This window comes from Arachis ipaensis, chromosome B3 (assembly GCF_059453495.1).
Source record: "Arachis ipaensis isolate K30076 ecotype BB chromosome B3, ASM5945349v1, whole genome shotgun sequence".
NCBI lineage: Eukaryota > Viridiplantae > Streptophyta > Magnoliopsida > Fabales > Fabaceae > Arachis > Arachis ipaensis.
In genome coordinates, this window is record NC_142438.1 from 9,428,196 (window position 1) to 9,449,212 (window position 21,017).

General features: G+C 36.1%; 2 protein-coding genes and 1 pseudogene across 4 annotated transcripts; all 3 read right to left on the reverse strand.

The window, feature by feature from the left end:
* Window positions 1-762: 762 nt before the first annotated feature.
* On the reverse strand, window positions 763-2,507 carry LOC107634060 (alkane hydroxylase MAH1 pseudogene; annotated as a pseudogene).
* A 646-nt stretch (window positions 2,508-3,153) lies between these two features.
* LOC107628741 (ADP-ribosylation factor GTPase-activating protein AGD2) lies at window positions 3,154-13,003 on the reverse strand. Of its 3 annotated transcripts, none has more exons than XM_016331324.3 (20): window positions 12,798-13,003; window positions 11,966-12,042; window positions 11,226-11,326; window positions 11,024-11,094; window positions 10,232-10,294; window positions 10,063-10,107; window positions 9,215-9,280; window positions 8,393-8,440; window positions 8,194-8,289; window positions 8,067-8,108; window positions 7,661-7,876; window positions 7,392-7,523; window positions 6,530-6,748; window positions 6,131-6,217; window positions 5,782-6,045; window positions 5,355-5,476; window positions 5,170-5,248; window positions 4,253-4,701; window positions 3,934-4,059; window positions 3,154-3,513 (listed from the first exon to the last, which is right to left on the reverse strand). In XM_016331324.3, exons 1-19 carry the CDS (start codon window positions 12,849-12,851, stop codon window positions 3,945-3,947), a joined length of 2,346 nt encoding a protein of 781 aa, XP_016186810.1. In that variant the 5' UTR covers window positions 12,852-13,003; the 3' UTR covers window positions 3,154-3,513; window positions 3,934-3,944. The 3 variants fall into 3 exon arrangements, with proteins under 3 accessions (XP_016186810.1, XP_088364610.1, XP_016186811.1); XM_088508484.1 differs by having other exon boundaries at window positions 7,392-7,513; window positions 7,657-7,876; window positions 12,798-12,990; XM_016331325.3 differs by lacking the exons at window positions 11,966-12,042; window positions 12,798-13,003 and having other exon boundaries at window positions 10,232-10,307; window positions 11,226-11,287.
* A 1,890-nt stretch (window positions 13,004-14,893) lies between these two features.
* On the reverse strand, window positions 14,894-16,828 carry LOC107634059 (Pentatricopeptide repeat (PPR) superfamily protein). Its single transcript, XM_016337643.3, has one exon. It carries the CDS (start codon window positions 16,826-16,828, stop codon window positions 15,032-15,034), a length of 1,797 nt encoding a protein of 598 aa, XP_016193129.2. The 3' UTR covers window positions 14,894-15,031.
* Between the last annotated feature and the right edge of the window lie 4,189 nt (window positions 16,829-21,017).

A 21,017-nucleotide genomic window follows, 5' to 3' on the forward strand; every position in this document is an offset into this window, starting at 1 on the left:
TTGGTGGTGTGTTGAATCTGTTTGGGTTCCCCTTCTAAGTTGGGACAGCACTTGAAAAGTTGAGCTTTGGTGAAAAAAGCTTAGTGGTAGATACTAGATAAATTAGATTATAATTCATTAGTATCGGTGATTGTAATTTGGTTGATTATAGTGAAAATTCTACTATAGTTGTGGTGGAGACTGGACGTAGGTTTCATGACACTTGGAAATCGAACCAGGATACATGCTGGCCTCTATCTCTTCTTTTCTTCTTTGTTTCTATTTGAGTATGAGACAAAACAAAAAAATCTCCTGCATATTTAACTTTCGCAAAAACAAAACATAATAAGTTCTATTTTGAGCTAACTTGATTCAATCCCTTCTGAAGTTCTAGCAGTTATATTAAATTTTTTTTATTATTATATTTTAAAATGTATTCTTAGCGTATAAGTTAATTAAATCCTTAAATAAATTATTATTTTTAACTGAAAAAATTTGAATGATGACATATTTAATAATGAAATTTGTAAATTAATTTGAAGATTGAATGGGTTTGATATATAAAACGAACTATTTAAAACGAGTAATTTGTTATGTAGTTTTGTGCAACTACTATAGTCTTTGATGGGTATAAAATAAATTTATATCTTTCATAGTTAGAAATATTTATTTATTCATTATTTAAAAAAAAGTAGAAGAAAACATTAGAATAACATCTTCACAAAGAAAGATAGAATTTATTATTGTGTCTTTAACTATATTTCAAGATAAGAAATCACACGGTTAAACTTAAAAATAAATAAATAAATAAATCAAACAATGCATAATTTATCAAAGAAGTTAAAAACAATCACAAATGAAAACAATAAGACAAATAAATCATATGAAGCCCCATGCATGCTTGATGCTTCCATTTCCATCCATCAAATGCTTCTTTTAGTAACATTGACCTTCAAGCCATGTTTCATGTGAAGGACAACAGAAACACTTGGACAAACATTATGACCTTCCACCACCTGAAACTGAAAGTTCCACAGCAAAGCAATGGCAATGATCTTCATCTGAATGAAGCTTATACTTTTTCCCAAACAACTTCTTGGGCCTGCATTAAAAGCTATGAACTTGTATGATGGTATGTGTATATTGATTCCTTTTTCTGAAACCCACCTTTCTGGCTTGAATTCCAAGCAATCTTTTCCCCATGTTTGTTCCATTCTTCCCATTGAGTACAAAGAGTAATATATCATAGTATTTGGACTAACAGAATCTCCACTAGGAAGTATATCAGATTTGATGGCACATTTGTGCTCAAATGGCACTGGAGGGAAGAGCCTCAGAGTTTCACATAGAGCTCCATGCAGGTAAACTAGCTTGTTAAGATCTTCCACCCCTGAAGCAAGCCAATTCTCATCATTGGTTCTCAACTTTTCTCTGATTTCTTCAAGGATCTTAGCTTCAACAAAAGGATGAGTTGAAACAAGCCAAAAGAACCAACTAAGACATGCACTAATAGTGTCCCTGCCTGCTGCAAGGAGATTAATCGCCGTGTCTTTTAGAAACTTGTCGTTTATTTGTCCGATTCCTCGTTCCTCCACAAGAGCTTTTAGCATATCAAAGTTTGATTCATCATCTTTCGCGCAATTGACTCCGCTTTGCTCTTCATTTCTTGATGATATACATTGGTGCAAGAATTGGTCAACAATTTGTTGGGATTCATTGGAGTTCTTCTCTTGTCCAATTCGGAGTCGTTTTTGTAGCTTCCACAAACACCTTGGGACAATGTGTCTGTAAAAGATTGTATCTTCCATTTTGTTGAAAGCTTTCTCAAAAGCAACCTCTTGGAATTCAGTGGGATTGTTGGGTAGGCATTTAGGATCGAATCCCAACACAATGGAGCATATGCTGTCAAAGGTTAACCTCTGAAACATGTCTTGCAAGTCCACAACAGTTCCTGATTCTGAAGCATGATTGAGAAGTGGAATCAAGCAACTCTCCAGCTTCTTATGACTAACTTTTTGAACAACATTCTTAAAGACGTTTTGTCTGAACAATAATTGCAGTATATCTCTATTGTACTTCCATTTATGGGAGTCAGAATTGAATATTCCGTCTCCCAAAATCTCAAAAATCTCGTGGAACTCAGAACCTTTGCCATAGTTGCCAAAGTTCTTGCTTGTAATGTGGTGCACGTTCATAGGATCACTGGTGAGGACAAAGTTAATGTTTGTGAGCCAAGGTCCTCTAAACTTAAAAGTACCTCCATGGTGTTTCAAGACTGAGGTAAGGTGATCATGGATATTGGGCAAATTACACAAAATCCCTGGTAGCATACCAATTAAGGGCCAATATGTGAGGGGGGTATTTCTATTGCACCTCCAAAGATGGATGAAAAAGAATAAGAGAATGGCTACAAATACAATAACAAACTCAAGCAAGCTCATCATCTTGGTGGCCTTGAGAGCTTGTGTTTCAAGTTGTGTCTGAGATACATGAATGGTGGATTTTCTGATGAATATATATAGGTACATTATTCTGTAAATGAGGATAACGCTGAGAATAAATGTAAATTCATTAGTGTTCTATTAAACCCCCAACAGTTTGCACCTGAACTACAAAACCAATGTATACCACCCCATTTACCTAAATAGCGTTTAGGAGTAACAATCAAGTGTACCAAACAAATTTAATCCCTTACTAAAAAAAAAAAAAAAAAAAAGAACCCAATGCTCTTTAGGATTATTAAAGGTACCAAACCATTGCACATACCTACACTGCCGGACGAATAATAAACCAGTGTATTAAAGTGCTCTTTCGGATGAGAGTAATAAATTGCTCTCCAGAACAATAGAACTGATGTATACCGTAGAATACCTGAAGTGCACTTTGGGCCAGAGTATTAAACCAATATACATATAACTTGGACCATCAAAACTCCTAACTAGAATTTAATGTGCATTCTCAATCAGCCCATCCCTCGTGAAAGATAAGTTAGAAGTTAACCATTAGGCGCCAAGACACTCACTACATTTACACATTAAAACACAACCATTGGATCATCTAATTTTCACTTTAGGAGTATATTTGCATGTGCTTGTAGCATAGCTTGTTGCTTTAACTTTTAGGCATTTTTTATTTTCCACATAAAATGTCTTCCACATTTTTGAAAGTACAAGATAATACACACACGATATAATTCCACATTAATAAATTCCATCAAGCACCTCGAATTTGAAGTGAGGGCAAAACATTAATGGTTTTCACATCTAATCCAACGAAGGCATCAAAATGTGCCTTGTTTACACATCTGTACACGTGCTTTTCTGATTGAACTTCAAACCAAAAAATCAATGAATGTAAAGTACACAATAAGATATAGCACATTACTATAATAATTGTCATTTCTCAATTAAGCAGTTTTTGTCTTGTAAATTGGATTTTGGAGTCTCAAAATGCAATCAGCAGAGGTTCGGTTTCATAAAAGGAAGGAGCTGTTAGTCTCCGAATTCCACACCATATCAAAGTTTTAGCTGCCACCTGCCAGATATTGGAAAAACCGATGGGAAGCCAAAGGTTAAGGGTCAATTCAACACAATTAAATGACTTTTTGAGGCTAATAAACAGGGATCAATAAATTACAATATTCATCTTTTTTCCTGAGAGCGAGATATAGTTATTGGTTCTACGGCCTTCAATGTTATGTTCAGAACTCTTCTAAATAAGAAGTGAACATAAAATAGAGCAACACTTTTTGTAAGTAACTTGAATATATTAAGATTTTCATTAGAGGTGTTCATGGGATGATCAGAAGCATTCTCTATAATAGCAAGAAATATGGGGACTCGGGTGAAATTCAGTTAAGACATAGGCACATACTTAAATAAGACATAAACTCATTGTGCTTGATAAACAAAAGATTATCCTCAACATCGTTAAGTGTTAACTCAATTTATATACCGTTTCCATCTTTACTGGTGTTCAGCAAGCATGATGAATAGTTCTTCGTCGGTTATTGCCCCCATCTCCATTGCTCTTTCAAGTACAGTGAGTCCGCCGGCATCTTTAACTGACGGTCTAGCACCCCTGATTAATTTGCATGTAAGTCTTGAAAGTAGGATAAAGATACTAGCAAGCTTAATACAACTCTCTCTCTCACACGCACACATAAGTATATGTAATTGATGCAAAATAAAACATGAAAAGCTCGGCAGAATAAAAGGAGAATAATGGAAACACAGTAAAACAATGGCTTAAACAAAAAGTATTAGTTTATTACCTTCTCAACAGAAACTTCGCCAGTGAATTTTTTCCACCGGTGATGCAATGGTGCAAGGGAGTTCTACCATGATAGTCTTGCATGTTTACATCAGCAGCAAATTGAAGTAACAACTCAACCATTAGTGCATGTTCAGAATGACATGCTAGATGTAATAATGACCAACCATGGAAACACTTCTGTGTCTCATTAGTCTGTTTAATGCTGAGGCAAGATTCAGAATCCTGCTCATGGCCTTCCAATATAATACATTCTAAGTCCAGGGCTTTAGCATCAGCATGGGAAACCACATCATCATATTTTGTATTTACTACATTTGAGTTTGAGATTACAATAAGGCGATATACTTCTCGTACATCCATAGCTTGAACTGCTAGCCAGAGTCTTACAGAAACTGAAGGATTCCCGGGAATATCCTCTTCTCTGATAATTAATGATTTCTGTACATACTGATTACAAAAAATAAAAAAAAAATTATATCAGAATAAAAACTGAAGAAAGCATAGGGTTCCTTATCTAGTACATCAATCCATAACATAATGCCAAGCTGCAAGGGTTCTGATAACAGTATCACTCTTTCGTCTATAATAACTCCCTAACACGTTTGGACATAACTACGACTTAGGATCATTCAAAAGCAATTATAACAGATTCCAAAATGGTAGTGGTTATGGATGTATTATCTATAAATACCTCAATAAAGTCAACAATAATATTTCTTTGAAAATTTTTCCTGTGCCTAGAAAACCAATCAGGTAATGCATAAAATTAAAAAACCTTATAAAACAGACAAATTGTGCCTATCTTACACGGAGAAAATAAAAATTGCATTTTAACACATCAAGCTGCTCCTACTACCATAATCCACATACATAGTCACATGCAGATAAAAAGTGAAATTGAACTGAAATTCTTACCTTTGCCTGTATGTACTTTTCCTTATCTTGGAAGGCATCCATGAAACATGGTTTTGCTGGCCCATTTGATTCACCTACTCTGCAGATAATTGTTCCCAAAAAGAAAGGATTACAAGCTCAACTACTAAATAAATCAACAGATATGTAGCACATAATGTACATTGGTTAATGAGCCAAAATTTTACCTTTCATTACCAAGTAGAAGCATGCCTTCCCATATCGAATTACAATAAGCATTACCCAACTTATCAAATAACTCCAAAATAGTAGGCTCCCATACCTTAACATCTAATGTTATAGATCTCACCTGTGGTTGGCAGATAAAATATAATAAACTTCAGAAAATGGTAACAGTTTGTTAATACCAAAAAAGAAAACAAGTGTCCTTCAGACAGAAAGAAAGAGATTCTACAAAAATATGTTAGCACTGTAGTGCAATACTGCCATATGACCATCCCAGAGAACTAAGATCAAGAAGTAAAACCTTTAAATCACAAACTAAGGAAAATTAAAGGTAAACTTCAAAACAAATTTCACCCAGTTTATAAATTTTTTCTCATTTCCAAGTAGAAGTAAAATAAATGGTTTTCCTTTATATATTAAAGCATGCACCTTCGAGATATGAACTCCAAGATTTCGATGCACTCCAGAGCATTCTATACAGAGTAATATGCCAAGGTTTAAAGATGCCCAGTCCGGATCAGCAGCACTGCATTCAGCACATTTATCATTCCCAGGAATTCCCCTTAAAATCTTAGAGACACTATGGACTTCCTTTGGATATATGTCATCCATCAAATATTTGTCACCATCCTCTGATTGACTAGTTGACGAAGCACCAGTTGCTGAGTTTCTATTTTCTCTATCATAACGAGGCTGCAGAAATTACAATGGAATAGTGTTAAAATCTTATAAGGACATTATACATAGTGCTATGCTTCAAAACGTGCAAATAGATAACCTGTTGAAGAAAGTGAGAATTAAAGAGCGACGTGACAGCCCCAGTAATTTTGTTTACCCAGTCCATCCTATCAGCTTCATTTTCTGCCTGATAGAAACAATATGCAGAGTCAACTAACAAAAACCAATATGGAACTACAATAAACCAGCACACGGCCTTTGATGCAAGATATAGAGAAGAAACTAAACCTAAAACATTCAATGGTACAACTTTAACAAACAGAATGTCCATAATCCCCACGTTAGGTTCTAAACAAGAAAAAAATTTATCTCACACGAATGAGAGGTAAGTGCAAGAGAAATTTATGTTTTGTTATCACCATGATAAGCTCACACATTATTATAGAGGAATATCTAATGATTCGTTACTTCAAATATAAGAAATAAGTCAACCAGTCACCTGCAGAGTATATGTTTTTGAGGGAGAAATTATACGGAAGCAAAGACGTAGATCTGTATCCTCTGCATCCATCTTTATAGAGGATGTGCACAGATCAATTGAACAACAACCCAAAGCATCCTCATTTTGTGATGATGACCTGTTGTGCCTTGATCGAAATCTACCAAACATGCCACTATTTTGTTCAGGAGGACGATTATAATTATATGACTGAGCACCCTGGGGGACAGATTGGAAGAAAAGAATTAACAGTTCATCAAGAGGTAAAAACAAAAATATGAAACAAATATGTATTAGTACAAACAGTAATAGAAGTTAGTGAAGTTATTGATGATTTGATGGTAAGATGAAATTGATGTCAAAATTCAGCTGCATTCGGACTAGATATCATATTTTCTTTTAAGGCTAAACTGGTGTCAACTTCAAAATGTTAGGATTATATATATTGCCTTATTAGCTTTGAGCTATATTGTTTGTTTGTCTTCTTTGACTGATGAGAGGAGACAATTTCCACCAAACAATTTGAAGACATACACAGACCCACCCTAATTAGAATGAATAGTAATATAAGTGACTTGGGTTTGGTTGGTTTGTGTTTTTATTTCCAATTTTCTCTATTTTCAAGATTTTGTGAAGAAAAAAATAAAAACAATAAAATCTTGTTTCCAATTTTTATTTCTTATTTTCACTTTTTCTTTACAAAATCTTAAAAATAGAAAACAGTGAAATTGAAATTGAAATTGAAAATAAAAAATGAAAACACAAACCAAATGGAATGATATGAAGAAAGGATGAAATAGATTTCAAAATTCAAAGTATCCAGACTAATAGTACAAAATATGTTTTTGAAATAAATAACTACCTTGGGTTTGGGTCCCTTCATGCTGTAATAAAATAAACTCCCCTGGTTATCAAGTACAAAGAACCTCCGTTTCCAATCTCCTCGTGAGCTTGAAGAGCGTTTTAATAGATAGCCCTGTTTAACTGTTTGAACCTAAAACCAAGGGTGAATAAAAGAATTACAAGTCATAAAATAAAAATAATAAACAAAATAAATGAAGAGGTAACAATGCATATAACATGTGCAGGAGAACTTTCATATATTTAACCAGAAAAAGGCCATTTACTTGCCTCCCCTTTGGCCGCAGGCTGCATCCCTCCTTCAAAGCCTTTGTAAGTGTTCAAACCTACAACATGTGTGCCATCAGCACCTGGCAAGGGTTCCGTGTTGTTAGAAGCTCGTGTGCTTTCCAACTCAGCCTGTGTTCTGTATTCTTGGATTCGTTTTGCAAGCTTATCTTGTTCAATATTAGCCAGTTCTTTAGATTGTTGTGCACATGTTAACACCTATGTTCAAGACAAAATATAAGATTGTGTGAAATTTCATGGTGCAATCGGGTTTTAATCATTGAAATTACAAAAGCAAATATTGAAGAGATTATTTCAAAGTTAATCAAATTTTGCAAATAGATGTGGAGTGTAAATCGCATTTTCAATGAAAGGCTTTTTGGACAATGAAACAAAACCCCATTTGTACCTGGTGAATATACGGTTCCATTTGGCTCAATAACTCATAGCCCTAAAGTATAAGAGAACTTGTCAAATACAAAAGGAAAAGAAACTGAAAGTTTACAAATGAAAAATTAGCAAACCAAATAACAGACCAGCTTAAAGTATCTTAGATGAGCATCCATTATCGCACTAATGGACTCCAAGAACTCATACTTCTTTTTCACTTCGATATTCATGAGAGAGTGTACCTGCACTCCTTAAAACCCAATAACCAGGTTCATAATATGAAAAAGATTGTAGAGATGCCAACAAATAACAAAGACAAAAGATACATAATTGTACAAGACATACTAGATTGAAGCGACTTTTTTCAAATGCTGACTTCGAATTTTGTAGATCCTGTCATGAACCAGAACAGCGAGATAATTGATTAACTAATTTCACTCGGTCAGTAGGACTATGCCAAATATAACAATAAAAGTGTATAATTAGATAACCATGTGAGCAAATATGTAGAGTCATCTGTGAATCAAGCCAAAATTTCAGATCTAGCAGCAATGCATATTTCCAAATGATACATGGTCATATAAGCAATACACACCAACACTTAAAAATGAAGTTCGGGCCTCCTTCAAATTACAACAGATCAACCCTTTTAGATTCAGATGAATGTAGATATCAGCGTGTGCCAGTATCAACCTGACTGATATTACAGACTAATATTGCCTTTCAGTGTGTGCCAGTATCAACCTGACTGATATTACAGACTAATATTGCCCTTTTCATGGTACACCAGCTATATGTTTAACACAATATATAACTAACATCACTTTTTTAGGTTGTCACGTCTGAAATAATCACTTATTGAAGAAAGAACAATGAACTATCCAAGAATAAGTTTAAACAATTTGGGCAGAGATGAGAAAATAAAAGTGATAACTTTATCAACATTTTGCCACAAAACACAACTAAAGTTTCGATCAGATAAGAACCACTTACATATACTCATTACGATGACTATAATAAATTTTAGATTTATACAGAAAGTGATGAAATACATTCTACACCAGTTATCAATGTACACTCTGGCCGGAAACTTTAGTATGCATGCACGGAATTTGAAGAAAAAGCAACTTTTCACAATCTAATCATTTATAAATTGATAAGGCAAACCTCTTCTAATTCAGCAACAACGTCTTCCGGCGTATTTTTCTTCAAAGATACAAATTTTTCTCGTGACTGAAAATTGAAGAGATACATGAGTACCTTTAGAAATAGAAACCAATCAATAGCAACTGTGAACAAATGACTTCAAATATGGTCCAAATAGGCTTAACCATAGGAAGGACTACAAGCATATGTGCAACACTCTTCCGAGGAATTCTAAAAGCTAAAATATAACCAAAAGAAGTCAACTAAAACAAGAAGAAAGGGGTGAAATAAAAAGGATAAAGTAGACATCACATGAAGAATATTCAGGTAGCGAGAACGGAAAATGATTATCAGCTTGACAGTGTGGATCACAAGCACTGAAATGGAAGAATATATATATTGCAGGGACAATCAAAACATTGACTTATCAACATAGATATGATTCACTGAAATTACTAACTCTGGCCTTTTCTCAGATTCTAAAATTAGTGGTTTATAACTTCAATTTATATAGAGCTAAAAAAGCTGCTCTTTTCAGTTTCCACAACAAAGCTGAAAACAGATTTCTTTTTTAGGCTCTAGTTATATATATACTGTAATTCTATAAGTGTGTTTGTGTGTGGGGGGGGCGCGCACGAGAGAGAGAGAGAGAGAGAGAGAGAGAGAGAGAGAGAGAGAGAGAGAGAGAGAGAGAGAGAGAGAGAGAGAGAGAGAGAGAGAGAGAGATGATGATGTTTTTAATTCTAAAACAAAAAGGAAAACAATTGGCTAGAAAAAGGTGACAAGAACATACTGTATATTTTGATATATAAACAATGTGACGAATAAAGTCATCAATTTGATAAAAGATAATTTTATTTTCTAAATACCTGATCATAAGAATGCATAGCTTTGTCAAAACGTTTCCGAGAATCCTGACACAGCCAACAAAGGATAATTTAAACAAAAGTATACAGCATGCATATTATTAAGGAGAAAAAGAATAAAACATAGAAGCAAACATTCATGCTTGAGACAAAAAGGTATTAAAAAAAAAACCTTTGCCTCTTGCAAATCAACATTCATAAACTCTGCGAGCCGGTCAATCATCACATGTTCAACCTATACAAGAAATCTGTCAAATAATTACCAAACAAAAAATCGATATCAATTGTCAACAAAAAAGGGGAAGATTGGAAAACGGCTTTGGATCTCGCAATATTCAAGAAAAAGTATACTTAAACAAAGAATGGATTCTCAAATCTCTACTTTAATTTATTTTTCAAACAAAACACTCCTTGAACCTTCAAAACATTTTGTCTCTGTGTAAACATTTAAGTTTCATTTATTTTCCAAATTTTTAGAGGAATTTTCATTTATTTTTTTATATCTTCAAGTGAGGCCTGCTTTTGGCATGACGCATCTCACACAAAACAAAGCAACATAACCATTTTACTATTACTACATTCAGGAAAATATATATATATATATATATATATATATATAATCCACACAATTTCCATAAAGATCTTTGCATACCATCAGTAAATGGGTACTTCACTACAACAAACCAACTTATCATCCTGGCACACTCACTATGATTAAATGTGTATGGCAAGTTTTTGCTTTGATATTTAAAAGATGATATATATATATATATATATATAGACACACACACACACTAACACCCCCCCCCCCCCGGCGCGGGGAGGCGGGAAAAAAAGATCTAAGCTAGTAAATAAAAGACCAGAGACCGTTGCATTCATGATAAAATACACCTAGCACAAGGGAAGTTTTGATCGCTACATGAAACCTCATGAAAAAGGTGCAGCATTATGTTCAATGGCTTACCTGCGAACGAAGAAGCTCTTTAAAAGTAGCTAGCTCACGTAATGTAGTAACAAATCTAGATATGACCGGTCCTGGAAAAGAGATAACAGAGAAAGCAAATAGATTCTATAATACTTACACCTACAAAAATATAGCACTCACATAAAATACAGAACATGAACCTTTAAAACAGAATATATGTAAAATCATGACTTTTAACAACCTCCAATTGACACGCTAACAGGGTCATCCAGGCCACCGCCAAATATTTCTAATGAATCAGCAAAGCCAATTTCTCCATTATATGCTTCCCCCAAAGCTGTCCTGAGGAGATACAGATAAAAAATCAACTACTTTCTAATTTGCAATTCCAAAATAGTCTGATGGGCTAAACCACGTATTTTAGATACCATAATCATTCAGTAGTAAGCTTTCACTTGGAAGACCATACAACAAGTCATTATTCTGAACGATCTAGCAGTTTACTAAATTAAGCTACATAAAAGACTTAAAATCAAAAGCCAAGTTAAATTTTCTTAAAATCGATGTCACTATAGATAAACAGAGTCGATACATCATCAACCAAATTTACAATTACAAAATCCATATTACATATATGCACACTTATTCACAAAGAGATGAGCAAGGATACCTGAGAGTAGGATAAGAAATTTTCTCAAAAAGAATTATTAAAATAAAACACCAAGATTATACACCCACAAATGCAACAAAACATTTAATTTTTTTGCATATGATTGATAGAAATTCACTTGAAACAATCATGAGCAGAGGAGAAAAAGATCCTATTTCTTCTTATATGAAAAAAAAAATAAAAAAATAAAAAAACACTCATGTATAAAGTTATATCTTTGAAATCTCGGGCAGACTGTTTTTGCATAACAATGGCAATGATTGATTTAAAAAAATAGTAGATCCAATATAGGAATACCATAAAGAACTTACATAAACTTCTTACATCCTTTGAACAGCTTCTGGCACCGATCCTTTAACTCATCAGCATTTGCTTCAAGAGACAATACCTGTCCACGAAGAAAACTAAATTATTGGCAAGGAATCATCTTTCATTCTTTCTACTTTCGGTACATGACTATTAACCTTTCTAAAGCATCCATGAATCAAAGAATCTTGATCAACATCGATACATGAGAAGTGCAAGTGCACATACTTCTTTAGGGGAGAAACAGACAATTTACCTTCACATAAATTGAAGAGAAGGCAAGTTCTTTTTCTTTAAAAAAAAAAATAAATAATGAATCTTTATTTATTTCTACTAATAAAAGCCAATCAATCCCATTGCCTACTAAGACATAGCTGACACCATAGAGCAGACAAGAGTCATCCATCCTTACATAAATTAACTTCCATTAATCCTCATTTGCTTACTCATTCCAAATCAAGGAAAAAACTATAGAAATTAAAAAAGAAATTTTCAAAATTAGCAGAGCAAGCAAACCTAATGCTCATCCCAAAGGACCTAAACGAAATCCTCATTCCACAATCTTCCACAAACCACAACACCTAATTCAATCCTAAACTAACTAACCATTCAAGATTCCAGCTCATATCGTTGTGGTTCACTATGAAACAGTATCTCAGAGAACAAATCGAAACACTACAACATGCCTTCAAATCATAGCATAAAAAGATTTTCACAACAGTGAAAATGAAAACAAATCTGAAATGAAGCTGGATGCAACTAACGAATTGGATTGCGAGAAAGTGAAAAAAGGACTAGAATGGAGGCTGGATGCAGGTAAAGGTAGTAATAGTTTACCTGCTTCTGGAACATTGGAGAATCATCGAGCTTGACGAACGCCGAAGCCATCATTGATGGTGTTCGTTTCTGAGTTGCGTTTTGCGGTGTTCGTGTTCGTTGTGTTTCGATGTATGTGGCTTAGTTAGATCGCATCATAACATTAACATAACATAATAACACCATCTTATGCCACACTGTTTTTTTTTTTTTTTTTTTTCTTCCCCATCATGCCAACATGATTCATTATCACATCACATGCTTCTCTATCAATTGACCATTTTGTCCCGCCGTAAACTTAAACCCTCGCTTCTTAGTTCTTACCACTTGGTCCTTTTCCACACCCCTGTAAAGTGTAAACTAATTACAGAAATAAAACAATTCAAACATAATTTTTTTTTTAGAAAGAAAAATAAAGTTAGCTAAATGTTTGTAAGAAAAAAAATCCTTTTTTCTAAAACTTTTCCTTATTATATAGTTAGCACTTGGAATTTGTTTATCTAGTTGATTATTTATCTGTATGTGTTCCGAAAATATACAAAATTCTCTTATAGTTAGTTATCTCAAGAGCTGTAATAAATTTAATTATACTTTTATATTTAATGATTTTATTATGAAAAAAATGTGTGTTATAGTTATAGTTATAAATTTTAATTATACTATACTATAATATTAGTATATAAATCAACAAAAAGAAAAATGTTCTCTAAATAGATAATAATGGCTAATTATATAAGTGTAACTACCATTTCTCGTGGTATATGATTGCATTTTTCTTTTTCAACCCGTATCATGAATACATGAACTAAGCTTTCACTACTACTCATTGTAGGTATGATTACATTTTCTGATACAATGAGCATATATACTTAGTATGAGTTAAATCCGTCATTTTCATTGGTTATGACGTTATGTGATACGCATCTCCTCTTGGCCTGAGCCTAATAAGAAAAAGAAAAGTATAGGTAATCAACAATATTTTTAAATAATGTATGAATAATGTGAATTAATAGAGTTAAAAGAATAAATTAATTTTAAATTTAATTAATAACAATAAATTAGGATGTAATGTATTTTTATTTAATTAGTGGTTATTTATATTCTTTAAAATGATCATTGTTTACCTCGCACTCCCTATAAGAAAATCTCTATTTTATAACGGGTAGAGATAGGTGACATAATAATGACATTAAAGCTAAAAGCTTAGCGCTTAATTTAACAAGCCAAGAATGACAGCGCACTTGAATTATTTAACTAATTTATGAAAAAGCATGAAAGCAAATGAATAATCTGTTTTTTTCCAACCAAATCCGGGACCAACATTGATTGCCTCATATCACAGCTATCTTTGTAATAGTGATATTTCCGTTTTCTAATCCTATCTTCTGAAAATAAATCAAATATAAGTCTATGATACTGACTATATTTAACTAAGTATGGTTTGTAATTTGGCCATTAACTGTGTTTCATTGGTTAAAACTTCTCATTCCACCTTTCATTAAGGATTTTTGTTGAAACTATCATCAAATTATATATCAGTTTAATCAAATATTTAACTCAATCATAAATCATTTTTGTTCAAAAGTCAAAACAAGTATATGCATTGGAGATCATATAATCCAATATGGTAATATCTTTTCTTCAACCCATAATTATCAAAACCGAACCGATAATTAACCCAACCAAAATATAAATTATTGAATTACTAATTTATTTGTTAAATTACTAACTAAATTGGTTAACCCAGTATAATTAAATAATTATATAAAAAAAATTTATATAAATATTTTTATTGTTTTTTATAAAAATATTTATTATTTTTAAATTTTAATAATTTATTAATTAGTTTATATTTATTATATTATTATATATTATAAATATTTATTAAAAAATTATTATTATTGCAAAGCACTGGAGAGCCGTAGGTTCACCCGCATATGCGACCCGAATACTTCGGTTAGGTCGATATTTACTAAATTTGACCGGTTCTTTTTGGTTCTTAACTTGAAATAGTTATGGTCTTGGACCGAACCGATTTAAGATATAACTCACCGATATTTCGATCGAATCGATCAATGGGATTCGAATTTGATAACTATACTTCAACTGACAGATTATGAGAAAACAATTAGAAATATTACGCAGTCAACACTTTTTCTTTGTTTTTGCTTTACATTTAAACCAACACTAGCCACTTCTCCCATTTTTACTTAGCACAGCCCAAAAAAAATCCGTTGCTCTAACCAACCATGTCTTTAAGATTCAAGTAGGCTAAAATCTTCACACACTCGAACCAGTTTCAGTTGCAACACTAAGTTATCCAACATCGAATATACATCAGATGATTCGTTATGTGAATGATCAAACGCTTTAAACTCATGAATCAAACCATTCACTTCTATCCAACTGCACCCTGGAGTTTTCTCTACCTTTGTTCCTTTCATGAGCTTCCTCATAAGTGCAGCTCCTTCCCAGTTTTGACACATTGAATACAAGTTTGCCAGAAGTGCATATCTTCCACTATGGTTCGGCTGCAAATTTATCAAAGACTTACCTATAATTTCACCCATCTCATAATCCTTGTGGATCATGCAGGCACCAAATAAAGCTCCCAAAACACCAGGACCAGGCTTCATTGGCATGTTATCAATTATGTGCTTTGCATCTTCTAAGTACCCTGCGCGACCAAGCAGATCAACCATGCAACCATAGTGGTCCATTTTCGGCTTCAAATGATACACTTTGATCATCAACTCAAATAACTTTTTCCCTTCCTCTACAAAACCGCCATGAGAACATGCAGCAAGGACACCAATGAAGGTAACTTCATTAGGATGAATGCCACTCGTCAACATGCGCGAGAAGAGCTCCAACGCTTTTGAGGCTTCCCCGTTAACAGCCATCCCATTAATCATTGCTGTCCAAGTGAAGACATTCTTGACTTGCAAGTTTTCGAATATCCTCAAAGCCTCATCTATGCATCCACATTTTGCATACATATCCACCAATGCCGTCCCAATTGCTGAATTCAAATTTGCCTTATTACTACTCTCTATGTACTGATGAACCAACTTTCCGTGATCCAATGCTCCTATGTGAGCACAAGCACTAAGAACACTCGTTAGCGTGAATTCATTAGGCACAATATCATCCCAAACCTTGTCCCAAAATACTCGAATCGCGTCTTTGAACCTCTTACAATGCACATAACCAGCTATAAGCACAGTCCAAGATACTACATTTCTATAAGGATATTCATCAAATACTTTGCATGCATCACCACAAAGACCGCACTTGAAATACATATCCACAAGGGCGCTGCAAACATGAGCATCTAAACACACTCTCCCTGCTACAACATAGAATCCATGAACCCACTTTCCAAACGAAGCATCACCAGCAAACGACGCAGCGCGAAGAATGGCAACAACAGTGACCCCATCAACTCCAATCCCCAAAGATCTCATCTTCACAAAACACTCTAGTGCCTCCCGAGGATACTCATTCTTCACATACCCATTGATTAACGCAGTCCAAGCAACAACGTCCCTACTGGAACTTTCATCAAACACCTTGCGTGCACTCTCAAGAAACCCAGAATTCGCAAACGCCGAAACAAGACCGTTACAAACGAATTGATCAAGGTTGAAGCCAAATTTGATAACTTGAGCAAAAAGCATAGATGGGTCTTGACGAAAAATATTGGGGCTAGAGAAAACCTTGAGGAGCAAAGGGAAGGTGTGTTTGTCCGGAACGACGCCGTTTGATCGCAATGAGGAGTAGCAGAGAAAGGTGGTTTGAGGGAGGTGGGAGAAGGTTGCGATCATTTTGTTGAGGAGGCGAGTGGTGGGAGCATGGAGGATAGTGTTGAAGGGAAGGGCAAGATGGGAATTTTGACATTGGAGATGAAAGAGGTTGCAGAGGAAGATTGTGTCTTGTGAGAGAGAAGAAGTGAGGATGATGGATTGAATCTGCTTCGATTGTTGTAAGGTTTGGTGTGTGTTTAGAAGGGACACAACTCTGTTGCGTAATGAAGCTATGTTTAACAACATTGTTGGATTCCTACGACAATAAATAACCTAGTACTAGATTCGGCTTTTATTTATCCTTTGGATTTTTTTTTTACATGACATCTAACTTATTCAGTTATTTGTATTTCCTTTTTGTTGATTTTCTTAAAATTTTTATCTCGTTTGTAATGTTTTGGTCGTCTTCATGATCTTTAATAATTGTAATATAATATAATTTGAAGAAGAAAATAAGATAAATATAGTTTTAAGAGTTTAATTTTTGATATATTGTTAATATAAAATCTTTTACCAAATTATTTAATTACGTCAGTTTTTTTAGATAATTATTTATATAAATATTTAAAATATAATTATTATTAATATATAATTGAATGTATGTACAAATTTTTTTATATTTTATATTAAAATTAAATTATTAATAATATTAATACTCATTAAAATTTATCATTTTATATAAAGTTAATTTGGTCTATTTATATAATTTTTTAAATATTATTAAGAATTTTGGTGTTCTTGTTGGTATGTTTATGTTTTATTTTAGTATAATGAGAAAAAAAACCAAATGAATATTATACTAAAATATGAGAAGAAAAATATATTAATTTGGAGAAAATGTGTATATTGTATACAATTACTTTTATGTAAAGTTGATATTTGAACATCGTTAAATAATTTGATAAGTTTGACTAAATTATTATTTAACGATTCTCAATTATTAACTTTACATAAATGCAACCACACGTGAGCCTTTGCCTATTAATTAACATAATTTTAGAAAATTATCTAAGATATGCAATAGTATAGATTTGACGAGTTAAAATGACAAAATGAAACATAATTTTTCATAAATTAACGTAGAAATTAAAAAATCATAGAAAAATACTTTTGTTCGGTAAGTCGGTTACCGGTCGGTTCGGGTGAAGATCCTGGGAGATGGTAGGGGCTCGTCAGGTCGTGGACTGCCGGTCAGGGGTGTGCGAGGTCTCGAGTACTTCGTGTGAAAGGGGGTGCCACTTGCAAAGACACTTCGACGCCCTTATCAGTAAATGTGCCTGCAGAAAGGGTGATGTGATATCTGACGTACCTCGGGGGAAGAGTAAATCTTCCCCTTATATATTGCCAAAGGTGGGCCCTATGAAGGCAGGCTCACTATTCCCGAGACGTTTCCTTCACAGCTATGGGTGAGCTGTCACGGACGCGTGTCCGGATCGGCGATGGAGCGCCCTACTTCTGACCGTTTGGGTCGGGTGGAGCTCGGGTCGGCCCAAGCCAGCGGGGGGTTTGGGCCAGGCCGTAACAGTGCCCCCACGCGCCGGTGGTAGCCGTGAGGACTATTGGTGGTGCGTTTTTTCTTTCTTCACGCGTCGTCGTCAGATCGGCCGCTCGTGGGGTGGACGTGCCCCCTGCGCGCGTGTCTTTTGGTTACTGAGGTAACCGTTCATCGCTTCGTTCTCCATGCTGAGCATTGAATGCTCATAATGAGTTGGGAAATCCCGTACGCAAAGACTATTCTGCCCCCAGTCTTTCGCGCTTCTTGGGAGGCAGTTTTAAATGGTTTGTTTTCGCTTTATCTCTCTTCTTTACACTCTTGCTTCTTCTATTTCCTTGCTATCTCCTCCTTCTCCTTTCGAAGATTTCAGAGCATTGTCGCAATATCCTCGTGCATCTTCCCTTCGTCCTTCTTGATCTCTCGCAACAAATTTAGGTAACCCTTGGGCCTCTCTCTTCTTTACCTTGTTGTTGAATGTTTGTTGCTTGCATTTGCTTTCGTGTTCCCTGCTGTCTCGTTTAGTTTTTGTCACTGGGTGACCTTCCAGTGCTTAGGTAGATGTGTTAGGGGAGGGATACCATTCCAGGGTAGGTTTTTAGGTGGCTTGCTTGATAGGTGTAACTTCGGTCATGCTTGATTTTAACTGCTCAGTAGGATGAACATAGTTTCTGGGCGTTTTTTGGGCTCCCGATCTCATAGTCTAACGGAGTGGTACCCCACTGTAGGTATGCCTCGCGTCGTTGCTCGGACTTCTACTTCTGCGGCGAATTACGACCCTTATGCATGGGTGACCTCCGATGTGAAAGATTCCCCGAATCAAATGGATCTGGAGGAACTGACGGAGTTTCGGCAAGCCAGGTACCTCTGTGGTGGGACAGACGAGGAGCTCAATTACGAGACCTTCGTTCCTGCCCCCAGTGAGCGATTGTATGAGATCAACTTCCACGCTCCCCGGGTTGCCGATTGGGTTTGGTTCTACAAAGCCATGTTCACCCAGGTAGGCGTCTGGATACCGTTTTCTGATTTCCAGATGGCGCTTCTTAATCGGATATCAGTGTCGCCGTCACAGCTCCATCCGAACAGCTGGGCTTCTATCCGCTGTTTCGAGATGGTTTGCGAATACCTCGAGCTGCCGGTGTCGGTGAACGTCTTCCTCTTCTTCTTCAACCTTACCAACCCCTCCAAGCAAGGGAAGGCGAGAAAAGGGTTCCTGTCCTTCCGATCTGCGCAAGGTCGGAGGGTGTTTGGTTTGTTTGAGGACTCCTATCACGGATTCAAAGACAAATTTTTCAAGGTCCGCCCCGTTAAAGGTCGCCATCCCTTTTGGTTATCGTTAGAGGGGGAGCGCCTCATCCCAACTTACTGGAGTTTTGGGGCAGGATCTAATTCTTTTATTAAGGTGACGTACAAAGGGATGTCACCTGTAAATAAGAAAATAGTGATGTGTTGTTTGCTATCTTTGGGAAGAACCCCGTGAATCCCCATCTCCTTATGGGTGAACGGGAGGCCGCCAGGAGCTATATCCGTGAGTCGTTTTGTTTTGTCTTTGTTTTGTTTATCATTGCTTGTTTTACTTGATCTAACGACTGATGTGTTTGTTTGTTTGCTGCAGTGGAGATGTCTGCCTCAGTAACGGGGCTTAAAAATTTGATGAAGACCTTCTTCGAGGACAGTAATGAAGAGAAAACTGAAGAGAAAGATGCCGGGAAGTCGGGGGGCCCTTCCGGGGAGAAGGATGATCTGGCTGTGCCCTCTCCCCAGGACACCGCTATGTCGGAGAAGAACTCGGCCGGGGTGCAAGCTTCCCCCATTCCCGACAAGGTGGTCGTTGGTGGGCATTCGCCCTCTGCCCATCAGAAAGATGATGATGTGGAACTTATCCATACCCCTAAGAAGCGGAGGGCGTCTGCCAGCCCGGAAGGGACTCTCACCATTATGGAAAGAAATTTTGATGCTACAAAGTTTATTGACTCCCAACTGATCCCTGGGACGGAGGAGCATTTTCTTGGAACCGACCTGGCCGGACAGGCGAGGTGGATGTACCGGACTCTGCTCCGGGGGGCCGTGATAGCCCGAAAGGCTGAGTTCGAGTTGTCGGGAATGCAGGCTCTCCGGAGGAAACTCGAATCTTCAGGCAAGGCAAACAATGATTTCAAGGTGCAAGTCGATCTGCTCCAGAGTCAGCTGTCCGAGATGGGAGAGAAGCTCAAGGCTTCTGAGGAGAAAACGACATCTGCCGTGGAGAAATTGAAGGCTTCCAATGAGACGGTGGCCCGTTTAGCCGAGCGGGAGATGACCTTGGAGAGCCAGCTGAATGCCACTCAGGGTCGGGTGGCAGCCTTGGAGAAGGAGCGTGACCAAGCCGTTTCGTCGGCTAGAGCCGCTAAAGCCGAGGTTGAGGAGCTCAGGAAGAAGCTTAAAGTGACCAAGGAGCAAGGGAAGAACGCGATCTCCATGACTGAGGATGCTCTGAAGGCCCAGGTGAAGATCGTGGCTCCTGACTTCGACACATCGGCTATTGGGATCTTCAAGATGATCCAGGACGGTAAGATTGTCGATATGCCTAGAAAGTGATTTCTTGTAACTTTGGGTTGGTGTGGATTTGTTGAAAATTTCGTTGTGAACTTATTACTTTTATACTTAGTTGGTCGCTTGGTTGACTTGTCGTTATTGTTGTTTATCTTGTTTGGCGTTTTATTTTCGTTACCGTCTTTTGGGGCGGGCTTATTGCTTGTGCCCGTTTTGCCGTTTGCGTTGGTAGCCCGATTAGAACCATTGTGGTTTTATTTATGAAGCCGCTTGGTATGGCTATGGTTCCATTGGCTTCCCGGGGTGATCAGTCCCGGGTTGCCGTTTACGAGTATGATTTTGTGAGGTACGCATTGGAAGATAAAGATGGAAGAATTTGGACAAGTAAGAATTAGTCGCTAGCTAGAAAAG